This window comes from Aethalodelphis obliquidens, unplaced genomic scaffold (assembly GCF_003676395.1).
Source record: "Aethalodelphis obliquidens isolate GAN/ISIS:26980383/991018 unplaced genomic scaffold, ASM367639v1 scaffold28, whole genome shotgun sequence".
NCBI lineage: Eukaryota > Metazoa > Chordata > Mammalia > Artiodactyla > Delphinidae > Aethalodelphis > Aethalodelphis obliquidens.
Genome location: NW_020837972.1, coordinates 23,985,530 through 24,001,026, shown reverse-complemented (window position 1 = coordinate 24,001,026; position 15,497 = coordinate 23,985,530). Strand labels below are relative to the sequence as shown.

Genomic DNA, 15,497 nt, shown 5'->3' with positions numbered 1-15,497 from the left:
TGTGATGACCCTGAGGGAGGAGTACGTTTGGTGTTTTGAGGTAGAGAAGTATGGCAAGTATGTAATGAAAAAGGAAGAAAATGATAGGGAACAAGGATGCAATGTAGGGAGGGGTCAGATGGTATGCAGCATCCTAGTTCGTGGTGAGAGGCTTAGATTTGATTGTCAGTGTGATTGAAAACCACTGGGACGTTGTAAGCCATTTACAGGTGACTCGTGGATTTTTCTTTTTTTTACATTTTAAATTGTCCCTTAAATATTGCAAATACAACTTTTTATTGGAGTGATAGCCTTCAGTTCCAGTGGACCTTGAATGGCAAGAAAAGGAAATAAAAGTCATCTGACATTACTCAGATTCAAAAGTAACCTTTTTTTTCTTTTTAGCCAGTTGCCTTAAGCAGCAGTATAATTTTTAAATTTAACTAAACTTACAATATTATGTTAGTTTCAGGAGTATAACATAGTAATTTGATGGGTTGTTTTTTGGTTTTTTGGCCATGCCGTGCAGCATGTGGGATCCTAATTCCCCAACCAGGGATCGAACCCATGCCCCCTGCAGTGGGAGCACAGAGTCTTAATTACTGGACTGCCAGGGAAGGCCCTGATGTTTTTATAAATTAGACTCCATACAAAGTTATTATAAAATATTGGTTATATTCTTTGTGCTGTACATTGCATCCTTGTAACTTATTTATTTTATACCTAGTAGTTTGTACCTCTTAATCCCCTTCACCTACTTTGCCCCTCTCCCTTCCCTTCACCTCTCTGGTAACCACTAGTTTGTTCTCTGTATCTGTGAGTCTGTTTCTGTTTTGTTATATTTGTTCATTTGCTTTCTTTTTAGATTCCACAGTGATAACATACAGTATTTATCTTCCTCTGTCTGACTTATTTCACTAAGCATAATGCCTTCCAGGTCTATCCATGTTGTCGCAAGTGGCAAAATTTTGTTCTTTTTTTATGACTGAGTAATATTCTGGCGTGTGTGTGTGTACCACATCTTCTTTATCAAAGCAGCATACTTTCTTTTTTCTTTTTTTTTTTTTTTTTTTTTTTTGCAGTAAGCGGGCCTCTCACTGCTGTGGCCTCTCCCGTTGCGGAGCACAGGCTCCAGACGCACAGGCTCAGCGGCCATGGCTCGCGGGCCCAGCCGCTCCGCGGCATGTGGGATCTTCCCGGACCGGGGCACGAACCCGTGTTCCCTGCATCGGCAGGTGGACTCTCAACCACTGCGCCACCAGGGAAGCCCAGTATACTTTCTTGAATGAGAATATATTCAGTTGGCTTTTACCTATTGATTTTCACAAAAAGCAATTGAAGGGAAAATAACACTAATAATAATAGCTGCTATTTATTGAGCTCATGGGACGTGTGCAGTTAATCCTGGCACAGATTTTTTATTCTTTTTCTCATCATCTTACTGATGAGATCGCCAGCTAAGAGTGGTTAAGAAATCTGCCCATAAAAAAAAAAAAAAAAAAAAAAAGAAATCTGCCCATGATCTCACAGGTGAGGGTCGGGGAGTCAGGACCTGCAGCCAAGATGTCTGATACCTGAGTCTGTCCTTTACATTACACTGCTATATGGTGACATTAGGCTTTCCGGGTTTTCACTTTGGCCATGCTCTGTTGTTTTTCTTTTCTTTTTGGCTGCCCCACGTGGCTTGCAGGATCTTAGTTCCCCCACCAGGGGTCGAACCCATGCCATCGGCAGTGCATGTGCTGGTGGTCCAGAGTCCTAACCACTGGACCACCAGGGAATTCCCATGCTCTGTTGTTTCTGATTGCTGATAGGGACATCTTAAAGAAGATGGGGTAGATGGAGCTGTTAATGTGCATATACCAAATCCATGTAATCTTCTGTCTGGGGGAAGCTGGAAGTCACATAGGTGCCTGAGATGGTAATTTCTTGATCTGAAGTCTCTTGATGTCAGACAGTGATGGACCTAGAGTTACACGCACTTCGCAAAGTTCTAAGTGACGGTTTGCCTCATCTCTTCCCTCTGGGAAACAGCAGAATGCACGTGGTCAAAAACAGTACTGTGATTAGGCTGATCTCTGCTTTTTAATCACAAAATGGAGTGTGCATGTTACTACTAACAGCTTCCTTGTGATGTGCTCCCAGCTGTCTGACCCTCCTTGCCCTGTGTTTGTCAGCCGTCTGAGATAATGAGGCCCTGGACAACTGAATCATGCTAAGTAAAATTCACAGGAGGCTGAGGATACACGGAGAATGCCAGGGTATTATGGACAGGGAGAAGTGTCCCTTCACCAGGGGCTGCTTCTGGTGGTCTGTGAATTCCATCTCTTGTCTGGCTTCAGGAAGAGCTGCATGTGAACAGGAGCCACCTTCATAAGTTACCAGAACAAGTCACAGTCACAGGGTCTCGAACTCTCGGCGGCTGCACCATCCATCTCTGGAGGGGGTAGGGCTCCTTGGGAATCAGAAGGCTTCTTGTTTAGTAAGAAATCCAAATAAAGGGAAGCCAGTGAGCGGAGTGTGTGTTGGCACTGGGCTCAGACGGCCTGATTCATTTGTCTTTGGCCTGCCTTCCTCAGTGGACGTGAACATCTAGGCCAGTGTTCCTCTTTCCCGCACAGTGTCAGGGTCAGGTGTGGTCACCGCTTGCCTCGGTGGCACATTCTCTGTGGCTCCTTGGCCGCCCCTGTGCCCTCCCTCCTTTGGTTGGCATGTTCCGTCTTCCGTAGGTAAGTCCAGTCCCACTGGCTGTCGCGCTCTTCCTGGTCACTGTCACTGCTTATCTGCCTGTGACCATTCACGTACAGCTCTCCCAGTTTATACCTCCCAGGGTGTTCTTTGCCCTCACTAGAACTGCGGCTCCCACCTGCGTTTAGTAGAAACAGACTTATTCTGTATTTGACAAGGCATTGTGGATGACCAAGGATGCAAATACTGTCATCGTTTTGTTTTGGAACCACTAGCTTGGTTGTTAAGGGGTGGAACTTGGTGAGGCAGAGATTTAAGTCAGTAGCCTGTGCTGAGCACTGCTCTGTGCAGGGGATGTTCCAGGGGGTAGGGGCAGACTTGGAGTCGTGATTTCTGCATCCAGGATCTTACAGCGTGATGGAAGAGATAGGCACACACACACTGCGATGTGATATGCTTGCAGGGGGTATCGTGATGGCAGAAGCGAGTGGGCCACGTGCTTTACCTGAGGCCCAGGAGGGACTTGAGAGCAGTGCCTGATGGTAGACATGGAAGGGTCCATGGGTATTTGCCTGGAGTCAAGGAGAGAAGGGCATTGGCAACAGTTACCCATGTTTTCACACATTTCTATCCGTGGTCCTCTCAAGTACAAACCCTTAGAACTAGCTCTACACTTAATAGTAGACATAGGGAATCCCCTGCTTGTCCGGCGGTTAGGACTGCGCCTTCCCTGCCGAGGGCCCAGGAACTAAGATCCTGCAAGCCGAGAGGCGTGGCCACAAAAAAAAAAATTGGCCATAGCCTTTTTATATTCGTAACAGCACTGTTATTGATCCATGGTATCGCTGGCCTGTCGGGCACCGGGTTGCAGAGGGGAACGTGTGGATGATGGGAGCTGTGGGCCAAACACCACTGGGTTCCCGTCGCTGGGCCTCACCACGGGGTAGACCAGGTTGTGCCAGCCCCAGGCTGTGTGTTCGTGGGTGACAGGGTGACAGAGGACTGTGGAGAAGCAGGCGCACCTGCCTGTCCAGTGAGAGTCGGCTCCTGCTTAGGCTCTTCAGAAATGTCTATGGGATTTGTAAGCTGGGGAGGAAAGTCATGTAAATTTTTGTCCTGAAACCTGCGATAGTATCCTCATTACACATCAGATGTGATAACCAGTTGCCAGACTTCGGGCAAAGTTTTGCCACCTTAAACTCAGCCTGGCAGGATGGGCTGAAAGATAGCAGATCCTGCGAGAAATGAAGGATGCGTTGGTTACCTGCTGTGACATGCTGTCTCTGCCCCCATCCCGGGATGGCTACTTCCCTCTGTCCTCACCCGCTGTGCTTTCCTCCAACAGTGTCCAGTTTACCTTGTCCCACGCCATCGCGTCTTCCATGTTGCCCTCTGGATCTGAGCTGTGGCGTGGGCACTGACATGCCAGGTCTCCTGGGGCAGGGGCTTGCCCTTTGAGCCCTGGGAGCTCTTGGGCCTGTGTGTCCAGTACAGAAGCCACTGGCCACATGTTGCTATTTACACACAAATTAGTTAAATTTAAATAAATACAGACTCAGCTCGTCAGTCACCCAAGGCCCACCCCCAGCTCCGTGGCCACCTCTGCCGATTCTAGCGCCGACTGTGGAGCTTCTCACCCTGGCGGGACGGTCTTTAGCCGGCGCCAGTGCAGGCGCCCTGTAGGGATGGGCCCAGGTGGAGCTGGTTCAGCATTTTATCCTCAAAATCTAGGATGTTGTAGGTGCTCAAGGATTATTTGTTGAATGAATAAATCTATATTTGTTTATTATACAGATGCAAATTGGGAACCAAATGTTAGTCTTGGAATTGTTACTTCAAGTCTGGCAAACGAAGTTTCATAATACCTTTTTTCTCTTTTTTCTCCTGTCAGGTATCATGATATCACTTGGTTTGATTTCAGGCCATTTGTGAGACTTTAAATCTTCCGAAAATGGCAGCCCTGGTGCGGCCCATCCCAGGAGCTCTCGGCCATTGCTGATGGCAGAAACCAAGCTCGCTCGCAGTTCACTTGCAGCCCCTGACTGTCAGCCCAGCCCGTGTCACCCTAGCCATGGACGGTGCAGCGGCCGTACAGGAAGGCCTGCTGGAGGACAGACCCGGCAGTGGGATCTCAGCTTGCCCCGAGGCCCCCCCAGAGCCCACTGGCTCCCTGACATCACTGGACCAGTGGGATGAAGCCCAGTGTAAGTCACCAGTTACTCTGTGTGCTGCTGACTTTCTGCCTTCAAACAGGAGAACGTGGGTCAGCGTGCATTTTGGAGGAAGCCTGTGGTGTCTAAGACCGTAATGAACTTTTTAATTCATTCAGAGTGTGTTTTTAGTAATCAGATGAGGGTTTGGTTTTGTTTTTTAGTTGATGCCAACCTTGAATCAAGCACCACGCGTGTTAAATAGAACGGGAACTTTGTGGAACTTTCTGCTCCAGCAGGACAGAGCAGCATGGTTACCGTTAAGGCTTCTGTAGGTCTTCACTGACACATCATTGTGCCCTGACATTCTACCTTTTTGGTTGGTTGCCAGAATTTTACTAACTGGGATCCAGAAATGGTCCACTAGTGATCTGAGGATTATTGGATCACATTTGCATGTTAGCTGATGTGTTATTTGTGCATCGGAAGTACAGGGTGAATTACCCACTCCATTCCATGCCCCTTCCTGGTCGGTGTGTGCTTGAAAATCGTTACCATGTGTATTTACTGATTTACTAGCAGAAACTGCATTCCTGTTCTTGTAAAACAGTGCTCAAGCACCTGAAATGGCTTTGCTGGTTACTGCTCCTTATACGCCGGGTGAGGCCAGTGTGGCCCGGCCCGAGACCAAGAGCTCTACAGTGGGACGGCTCCTAGGTCTGCCACTAACAGCAAGGAGCCCTCAAGCAAGATCCTTGATTCATCTCAGTCTCACTCTCCTCTTGAGAAAACGGAAAGATGAATGGTACCTGCATCTCGGGATGGTCGTGAGGGCCCATGTGAAATGCAAGCACCTGGGAAGCACCCGGGAAGTGGTGCTGGCCGTGTGTGTGTCGTCGTCGTTATTTGTTTATCCATAATTAGCCCTGTGTTTGGAAACAATCAAGTCTTATTATTTACTGGGCCTTCTTTTAGGTTTCTTTTAAAGTGCAATATGATGCTCAAAAAATGACTTTGTTTTGTAAACAGGAAGGTTTAGAGACTCTCCTAGATCCGTAAGTAAGCCTGTCAGAAAGCAGAACTGACCCGATTAACTTGGATCTGAGATGCAGGATTCCTCCCCCGACCCCGACCCTGACCCCAGCAGGAGCCTGAAGGGCTGTTTGTGTAAAACAACAGATGGTTGTTTCAGGGTGGTGGTGGGTCTCCCCGCTCTGCTTTGTGTCTGGGGTGCCCCGTTTATATTCTGGTTTTCCTTTCAGAGAGGCATGACAGTAGCTATGTTAGTTGGGAGTCACATTTCAAGTGACAGAAACCCATTTTAAATTTGCTTGGGCACAGAGAGAACTTCCTGGATGCATACTGGGTACGTCACGAGAGCCAAGTGATGCTGACCCTGTGCGAGGCTGGGGCATTGCAGTGCTGGGGCCCTGGCACCTGCCTGGAAGCCCCTCCACACGTCTCCCTGGCTCTTTGGCTGCCAACTGGCCGGTCTGTCACGGGGAGAGTGCTTTCTTTCTAGTTTCCTTTTGGCACAGAAATAGGTTTCAGTTAGAGCATAAACAAGTCTACTCGTAACAGTGTTAGTGGAGGAGAGTGAGCTTGGTAGCCGTGTATAGTCACCACTGGTCAACTTGGCTTTGTATCCGTCAGGTGTTTGTCAGCCATGAGCACGGACTCTGGGTTCTGTGCTCAGCTTTGCCATAATCGTTCTCAGCAGCTATTCTGACTCTGCCTTTGATTTCTCATTTGGAATCAGCCCGTTGAAAACGTTAGGCTGTGACACGGGTTAGCACTGCTGTTAACAACGCCTGTTAGAAACATCGTCAACTGTGTTTTAAGCATGTGTAAGGTTTTTTTGCTATTTTTTAAAAAACAGACTTTCGTAAGATTTCTTGTTGGTCTTGTTTAAATGCAAAGGAAACATTACTACTTAAATTCCACAGCCGTAGCGCGGAGGGTGAGGAGGGCGTCCTGCAGGTGAGTGTGTCAGGCTCTGCGAGGTCTAGTGACTTGTCCCACCTCACCGCCCACAGGAGGGGACGATCCTGCTGTCCTCTCAGAGTGAACAGATCCATGGCATGTGGAGATTGCTCACGTATCTAGATCCCCTCTTGTCCTGCTTGAGTTGTTAAAACCGTGATGGCCCAGCACACCCTCTTTTCCAGGTGCCGGTGTCGAGGTAGACAGAGCTTCAGATGAAGGAGGAAGCCAAGGGGACACCTGTCTGAATGGGCCGGCGCCACAGTTCCCAGACCCTCCGCTGTCAGTGGGTCCTGAAGCCTCTCCAGGTGTGGCTGATTTCCATGACAACCTAAGGAAGTCTCAGGGGACTAGTGCTGAGGGCAGTGTTAGAAAAGAAGCTTTGCAGTCCCTCAGACTCAGTCTTCCTATGCAAGAAACGCAACTGTGTAAGCATCTTCCCACTGGGCTCTTCCCCCCCTCCCCCCACCCCCGGGCCCTTGTCACCCACCATCCTTCAGAGGCACAGGCCCTGCACCGCCTTCCATTTGCTGTTTTATCACCGTGGTGGGTCGCACATCTAACAGTTAGCTCCATTTCAGAGACAAGATACACTTCATCATGGCCTGATGGTGACTTGGGCTTGAGGCCCAAGTTTAAAGGGCCTGTGCATGCGTGTCTTTTGTCACCCTGGGTGGTGAGCAAGCAGCCAGTGGGGTTTTGATCTTGACAGTTACACTTTTTTTTTTTTTTTTTTGCGGTACGCGGGCCTCTCACTGTTGTGGCCTCTCCCATTGCGGAGCACAGGCTCCGGACGCGCAGGCTCAGCGGCCATGGCGCACGGGCCCAGCCGCTCTGCGGCATGTGGGATCCTCCCGGACTGGGGCATGAACCCGTGTCCCCTGCATCGGCAGGCGGACTCTCAACCACTGCGCCACCAGGGAAGCCCGACAGTTACACTTTGAAGGCTTTCTTTTATGAGTTACTTTAATCAGTGTACATTTTGTGCAATCCCTGGGGATTCATGGGTGAACAAGTTGCAAACTGGCAGCCTCTGAGCCCTAGAAACCTCCAGGCCTTTTTCTAACATGTAGGTTTTCATACACAGACTTGTGTGATTTTACTTAATGGGATCATTTCACACGTGCTGTTTTTAAGCCTCATCCTCCCTTTAGTACCTCTTCCCCTCCCCTCCCGTCCAGGTCAGCCACATTCTCACATAGTCCTTTACAGGCGTCTGGAAACAGCCAGGTTTGGGGGTCATTGTTTTTTAAAATGGGGTTAATGTCCCTCACATTATTGTGTGCTTTCCTCACCTAGCTTTATCACATGGATATTGCCCCACATCAGCTGATCAGCTGATGCAACTCCGTATCTATTCTCTTAAGGCTGGTAGGAGCCCCGCGTGTGGCCGGTAAGAGCCACGTGACCAGTACTGCAGTGAGCATCTCCCCATGCATGTTTGCAGCATTGGTGCTTTCGTTTCTGTGGGCTCCACCCTAGAAGCAGAATTCATGGTCAGAAGCAACAGCTGTGTTTACCTCCATCACGTGTGGTCACATTGCCAGGGCGCTGACGCCCTGTGAGAGGACACAGAGGCTGTTTCCTCTGAGTCTACCAGTCTGATGGGTGTGCTGTGATGCTGCCTTGATAGTTTCACTTGCAGCTCCCACTTCCCTGGTTACTAGAGGGTTCTTCACAGGCATTATTTTGTTAGGGCCACAGCGTACTTTAAACATCTCTGTAAACTAACTGTTAGCATGTCAGCCAAGATGTTGTGTGAAATCCTGGGTCCTGACCTGAGGGGTATGTTAGCTCTGGCCCGAGGTACCCACCCGGCTCGCCTGCCCCCAGCCCAGCCCCGAGGCCATGTCTCTGGTGCTGCGCTTGCTGATTTGGGTTCCCTGCCTGAGGCCACAGCTCCTAGGTCTCTGCTGTCTGGACCACTCAGCGTTGTGAAAAGTATGAGAGACCTCTCGAGTGATGAGTGCACAGTTAGTGACAACACTGCTGAATTCCTAGTGAAATTCAGCAGCAGCTACGTACCTCCTAGGATCCACAGTTGAAGATGCTTCCGCCCATAAAGGGGCTCAGTTACGGCGTTTCTCTGCTCCCGTCAGCCTGCTGTCTGACCCCCCTGGGGAGACCTGGGGCTCTCCTCCCTTTCACTCGCTGTTCGGCCGTTTTCTTACCCAAAGTGAAAGGTTTGGATTTTAGATATTTAAAATTTTGTTATTAGCCAGAAAGTTGTCAGAGTAGTTCCCCTCCTGTCCTTGAGCAGAGACCCTGGACTGGAGTCGCCTCAGGCAGGAAACTGAGGTGAGGGGCCCAGACATAACTGCATGAAGAAGGCGAGTTCAGCGGCCGTTGTCCAGTCAGGATTGCTTCTCACGTTCCTCTGTACTGTCAGGGAGCGGACTTGGAGCTTGGTGAGAACCTCAGAACACTCACACTGGCACCAATTTCAAGTTCAGTTCTTTTGTTACTAAAAGGCACAGGTTGCCCGTGTCCTGTTTTATTTATTTATTTTTTTAATTTCAGGCTAAATATATATTAATTAATTTTATTTATTTTTGCTGTGTTGGGTCTTCGTTTCTGTGCGAGGGCTTCCTCTAGCTGTGGCAAGTGGGGGCCACTCTTCATCGTGGTGCACGGGCCTCTCACTATCGCGGCCTCTCTTGTTGTGGAGCACAGGCTCCAGACGCGCAGGCTCAGTAGTTGTGGCTCACGGGCCTAGCTGCTCCGCGGCATGTGGGATCCTCCCAGACCAGGGCTCGAACCCTTGTTCCCTGCATTAGCAGGCAGATTCTCAACCACTGCACCACCAGGAAAGCCCCGCGCGTGTCCTGTTTTACCAGCCGGGTGCCCATAGGGGGCGATGCACTCGTGGCATGAGCACGGCCCCTGTGCTTGGCCAGTGTGTCTGCCAGCAGGTGGGTCCTCTCTGTGGTCAGTGTCCAAGGCTCGCGGTTTTCTCTCCATCTGCAAACACTTCTTTCAAACTAGACAGCCGTGTGTCGTTCAAAGCTAAATCGTATCGGTAATAAAACACAAAACAGCCAGGCTGCCGTTCTGATTGGTCCTCTGTACCCTGGTGCATTGTGAGTTTCTAAATGGCCATTTCCCCACCTCAGGCTCAACAGAGGCTCCAGTGCCCCTGGAGAAGGAACAGCAGGTCCGACTGCAGGCTCGGAAGCAGCTGGAAGAGCAGCTCAGACAGTACAGGGCGAAGCGCCAGCAGGAAAGAGTGAGTCTCCCTCTCTCGGACGAGCTAGTGGAAAACCTCACGTGTGAAAAACAGCAATTGGTCAGACATAATTCCAGGATCTGCTGTTTATTTCTCTCTCGGGGGGGGGGGGGGGGGGCTTCTGTGCTTCTCTGCAAGGATCATTTTTGTCATGTAGTTCCCACCCTTTGGTTCCCACCCCGTCTGGTCCTTCTTCCCTCTAAGGCTGCCTTTAGAAAAGCAGGGGCAACAAATACTTGGGCAGAACTGCTGTCTGTGCTTGAGCGGCCAGTCCTGGGTTTGGCTTGTTTACTGTATAAGTGGCACAGTTTCTACTGAACTTTGCTGTACACTGTTAGAATATGTGCCACGTCCCACACATATGATAAGTATGTCCATATGCTTTGCTAAAATCAGTTTTGTTCAGGTATGAAACTCTCGTGAGGATACCAATGAAAGCAGTCTTTTTAATCACATCGAGTGACTCTAAGAAAGGGGGGTATGAAGGTTCATTTCACTCTTCATCCAAGTTTTCTGTGGACTTGAAAAATGTCAAATTAAAGGAATTTAAAACTAAACAAACTTAAAAAACGCTTTTGGGGATTGATTTAGTAGTGACGGGTCCTCATCAAGGTTGGCCATTTGTTTTCCCAAGAGAGAACCTTGGCTTTTCGAGCGTCGGGGCTCTGAAGCCAATGTAAACGGACTGGAAGGGACAGCACCAGGCTCTGCACTGACAGAGGCTCCCACCCGGTCAGGGGCTTCTAGGGATCTGTCCAGATGGCCTGCCAGAAAACATTACAATGATGGTCAATAGTCAGTAGTAATTACGTGTGCTAGGCACTGTGTTAAATTCCCCACGGACTTCATAGTGAGGCTCGGACAGTTAAGGAACTTGCGGTAAAGTAGCAGAGCCAAGATACAGACCAGACAGTGTCTGTGTGCCGAGCTTGTCCACAGCTTGCCTCCCAGGGGTTTGCACCACAAGTCAAGCTCTGCCTGGGTCATCCAACGTTAGGCAATGTGTCAGGAGTTCAGTGTGAAGTTTCACATCATTTCCCATCTTTAAAAATTATATGTATGCATATATGTGTATAAAACCTTAGCCTCAGTAAGATAACTTCTGTCCAGCTGCTGGGCTCATCACACACTGGTCTGAGCAACCTGACAGGCCCACTTGCTTGGTCACCCCGCCTTCCCCGCCCCACGCCGCACTAAGGAAGGCAGGCAGCAAGATGCCGGCTACTTTGGCCCCCACCTGTCCCTAGCTCTGGAGACCCTCGGGGCAGGGCCGGCTGAGGAGAGTGCAGCCTGGCAGGTGCCGTCCTCATGCAAATCGGCATCTGGGTGGGTTCTCCCCATGACCCAGGGGAGCTCAGAGCTGAAGTGACCGCCAGTGCCCCCGGCTGAGCTGGGACTTGAACCTGCCTATCTGAGCACAGAGCTGTGCTCTCCACTGCTGTGCTTGTGACCCATCAGCATGGCCTGTCGGTTCATGGAGTAGCATAAACCGAGTGAGGTTTTCTTTAAGAGTACAGGTTAGTTCAAAATGGGAGAATCTGTTGATAGAACTCATCATAATGGTCGTTCCATGTGGCAAGACTTAATGACCATCTCAGTAGGTGCTGAAAAGGTATTTGATAAAACTCAGAATTCTCGATTGAAAAAATGCAAAACAGGCAAGCAAAAACAAACTAGGAGTAGAAAGATACTTATTTAGGAATGTAGTTCAAACCTCATGTTTAAATGGTAGACATGATGGATGAAAGTCCTCCCCTGTTTGAGAGCATCTCCACGCATGTGCCTTCACGTAGAGGTGGTGATAATTTTTATGCGGGGGAGCCCCCTCTCTGCACTGCTCTTCACACGACCTTTCTCACTCCCCTGTCCTTAGCTCCTTCTCCATCAACACAGTGGAGGCCCTCCTCATCCTTCGTGACCATGTGTATGTACCAGCATTGCATTAACCAACCCATAGTGATTGACTTTAGGTGGTTTCTAATTTTTTGAAATTGCAAACAATGTTGCAGGGAATGTTTTGTGTCTTGGTATACTTTTGTGGGTAAATCCTTAACTGTCAAATTATTGGGTAAAAGGCTTTATGTTAGTTGATATATATTGCCCTCCACGTAGGATGGACTGGTTTATATTCCGGTTAGCAGTCGGTAAGATCCTTGGTAGCATTAGAAATAATGAAAATTGAATGTTCGTCCTCTGATAGGTGAAAAAACCCAGTACTTCCTAACAGTCAGCGCCTCTTTGCGTGTTGGCCGTTTGGGTGTCTTTGTCGGTCTTTGTCTGTTTTTCTGTTGGTTGTCTTTTTGTTATGTTCGTACTGTATATGAGGAAGTTATCCCCTTCTAGTATTTTTGCAAACAATTTTTTCTTAGTTCGCCGTGACTTCTTTTCTGGCATACTTTTTGCTGCACATCGGTTTTTTTGTTTGTTTGTTTGTTTTTGGCTGTGTCGCGCAGCTTGCAGGATCTTAGTTCCCTGACCAGGGATCGAACCCGTGCCCACTGCAGTGGAAGCACAGTCTTTTTTTTTTTTAATTCAATTTAAAAAATATTTATTTATTTGGCTGTGCCAGGTCTTAGTTGCGGCACATGGGGTCTTCATTGCTGAGTGCAGGCTCTTCGTTGTGGCATGCGGGATCTTTAGTTGCCGAACGCGGGCTCTTTAGTTGTGGCATGTGGGCTCTGAGTTGCAGCATGCAGGACCTAGTTCCCTGACCAGGGATTGAACCCGGGCCCCCTCCATTGGGAGTGCGGAGTCTTAACCACTGGACCCCCAGGGAAGTCCCGGAAGTGCAGTTTTAACCACTGGACCGCCAGGGAATTCCCTGCACATCAGATTTGAATGTTTACAGTCAGAACTTTCAGTATTTGCTGTTACTTCTTTTGGGGTTCATGTCATATTTGAGAGGATCTCCCCGTTTGAAGGATATAAGTAAATTCACCTCTGTTTTCTTCTTATGCTATAAGTAAGAGATAGTATAAAAAGTATTAAAAAGTTGTGGTTTTTTCTGTGTAAATCTAATCCACTTGCAATGTTTTGGATGGAGGTGAGAGGTGGGAGTGAGCCTCTTTGTGGACAGCTGGCCAGTTATCTCAAATTGCTTATTTTGTAGTCTCTCTTTTCCCCACTGGTTGGAATGCTACCTTATTGTGGTGCTTCTTAAATATCTATAGACCCCACCTATGCTTGGACCAGTTCCTGGGCTGTGTTCTGTGTCATCAGCCCACCTACTCTTTTCTCATTCTCAGTGGATCTAATCATGGCAGCTTTATAGTGTGTGTTACCATCTGGGAGGCCTGGCATGTCCAACACACCATGCCCCTAACTCTTCCTTGCTGCTCTGGCTCATTTATCCTTCCTCTTGTATCCCAGCATCGTTTTGAGATGCTCCTCGCCCACCTTGTTCCTTGCCACTTTGGGATTGCACTAACTTTGTAGAGTAACATAGAATATTAATCGTAAGAGAAAGTCATGTTGATTCAGCGCCAGGGAATGGTGTCTCCCCTCATCTCCAGCCTCATTCAAGGCCACTTGGGAAGTTCTAGCTAACATGAAGATATGAGAAAAAGAAGTAAGAGATATAAATATTGAAAAAATAGGAGAAATGTTGTTTGCAGGTGTTGGTAACACCTTGGAAAAATGCTGGAGAATCAACTGAAAAATTGCTATCATTATAAATTTATAAAAATATAAAATTATTAAAATAATTGGGGTTTAGAAATTGTCAGTTTCAAATACAAATATGAAAAATCAAGTTGTCCTAGTATCACCAGTTATGAAATTAGTGGGAAAAGATAATATTTATAATATCAACAAAATAACAAAATATCTAAGTATTAAATTTAAATGACAACAAAAATGGTTTAGACTCTAAAACACTACATAACTTCCTCTGTTGAGGGTCAGGCAACAGATATAAATAAATGGGGGGAAGTGGCTCATTATCCCCTCAGTAATTATAAATTTAAGGTAGTTCTGATTCAACAGGACTTTTTTCTTAACTTGAAGAAAAATTTCAAGGTTTATGTAAAAGAATTATCATGGGAGGATAGCCAGGAATATTGTGTGAAGCAGATGTGAGGAGGAAGGACGTGCTCTGGTGGGTGTTTGGAAACGCCGTCGGGTCAGAGTCAGGCGTGCGCTTGGCTCTCACCCGGGGCCCCGTGGAGGCAGCGAGTCACAGAGCACGGGACGCCCGTGCCGCGGCCGCGTGCAGGGAGCCCTTGTTGCGTAATCGGCGTGGCCTCTCTGGATGGCGATTTCTGAATGCTGCTTGTCAATTTTAAACATAATTTTTGTACTTTCTTTTCCTTCTCAGTCAAGTCAACCTGTAACTAAAACGAGACTTTTTAGCACACTTGATCCTGAACTCATGTTGAACCCAGAAACCTTACCGAGGGCCAGTGCCGTGGCTATGACCAAAGAATATTCCTTCCTGCGCACCAGCGTCCCTCGGGGGCCGAAGGTGGGCAGCTTAGGGCTCCTGGCACATCCTAAGGAGAAAAAAAGTTTCAAATCAAGCAAAATTCGGTCTCTGGCTGATTACAGAACTGAAGATTCAGACGCTCGGAATTCTGGTGGAAATGTTCCGGCTCCGGACTCTGCCAGGGCCTCCCTGGAGCAGAACCGAGGCAGTGGGACGTCAGTGGTGTCTGAGCTCAGCCTGTGTCCCGAGGCCGATGACCGCCTGGAGGATGCGTCCCTGACGGGGGACAATGTGTCCGAGGCTGACGGGACCGAGAGTGACAGCTCCTCCTATAGCAGCGTCTCTGCCCGAGGGACGGCCGGCCTTCCAGTGAACACGGGGGGCGTGCGCCAGGCCCCCTGTGGGGTCAGCAGCCAGGAGATCGCCGCCAGCGCCCTGGGCCAGCTGCCCTCCATCTCGGATGTCCTCCAGGCCGCAGCCGCCGAGCGCCAAGAGCAGAGGCAGAAGGTCAATGGGGAGACGCGGCGCCGGGCTGACAGCATCTGCAGCAGGTGGGTGATGCCGGGCCTGCGAGGCACTGCCTTCCTCTCCGAGTCCCCCCTTGGTCTTTAATGCTTCATTTATATGCACTCTGTCTCTTTGTAAGAAGTGGAATTGGGTCGAATGAGTAATCACCTGCAGTGTTAAGATATTCTGCCTTCCAGGATCTGTGTAGACCTGTCTCTAAAACTGCACAGATGTGATGGGGGCTCATGTCTCCATGAGGACATTCTGGCCATGTGGTGGCTGAAAAGGCCATGCTGTGGGCGGGGGTGTATCGGTAGCATTCCTAAGAGCTTTGGCTCGCTACCTAAATCTTTTTTTTTTTTTTTTTTTGGCGGTACGCGGGCCTCTCACTGCTGTGGCCTCTCCCGTTGCGGAGCACAGGCTCCGGACGCACAGGCTCAGCGGCCATGGCCCACGGGCCCAGCCGCTCCGCGGCATGTGGGATCTTCCCAGACCGGGGCACGAACCCGTGTCCCCTGCATCGACAGGCGGACTCTCAACC

At 49.0% G+C, this 15,497-nt stretch overlaps 1 protein-coding gene across 3 annotated transcripts in view; it reads left to right on the top strand.

Moving 5' to 3' along the window:
• Positions 1-15,497, top strand: part of GOLGA3 (golgin A3) — a 44,928-nt gene that overhangs the window by 1,134 nt on the left and 28,297 nt on the right. For 2 of the 3 annotated variants that reach the window (XM_027125196.1, XM_027125195.1), the window contains exons 2-5: positions 4,559-4,871; positions 6,986-7,228; positions 9,914-10,026; positions 14,342-15,000. In XM_027125196.1, coding sequence (XP_026980997.1) covers positions 4,739-4,871; positions 6,986-7,228; positions 9,914-10,026; positions 14,342-15,000 — 1,148 coding nt within the window. In that variant the 5' untranslated portion in view covers positions 4,559-4,738. The remainder of the gene's footprint in view (positions 1-4,558; positions 4,872-6,985; positions 7,229-9,913; positions 10,027-14,341; positions 15,001-15,497) is intronic. The other variant, XM_027125197.1, reaches the window with a different exon arrangement.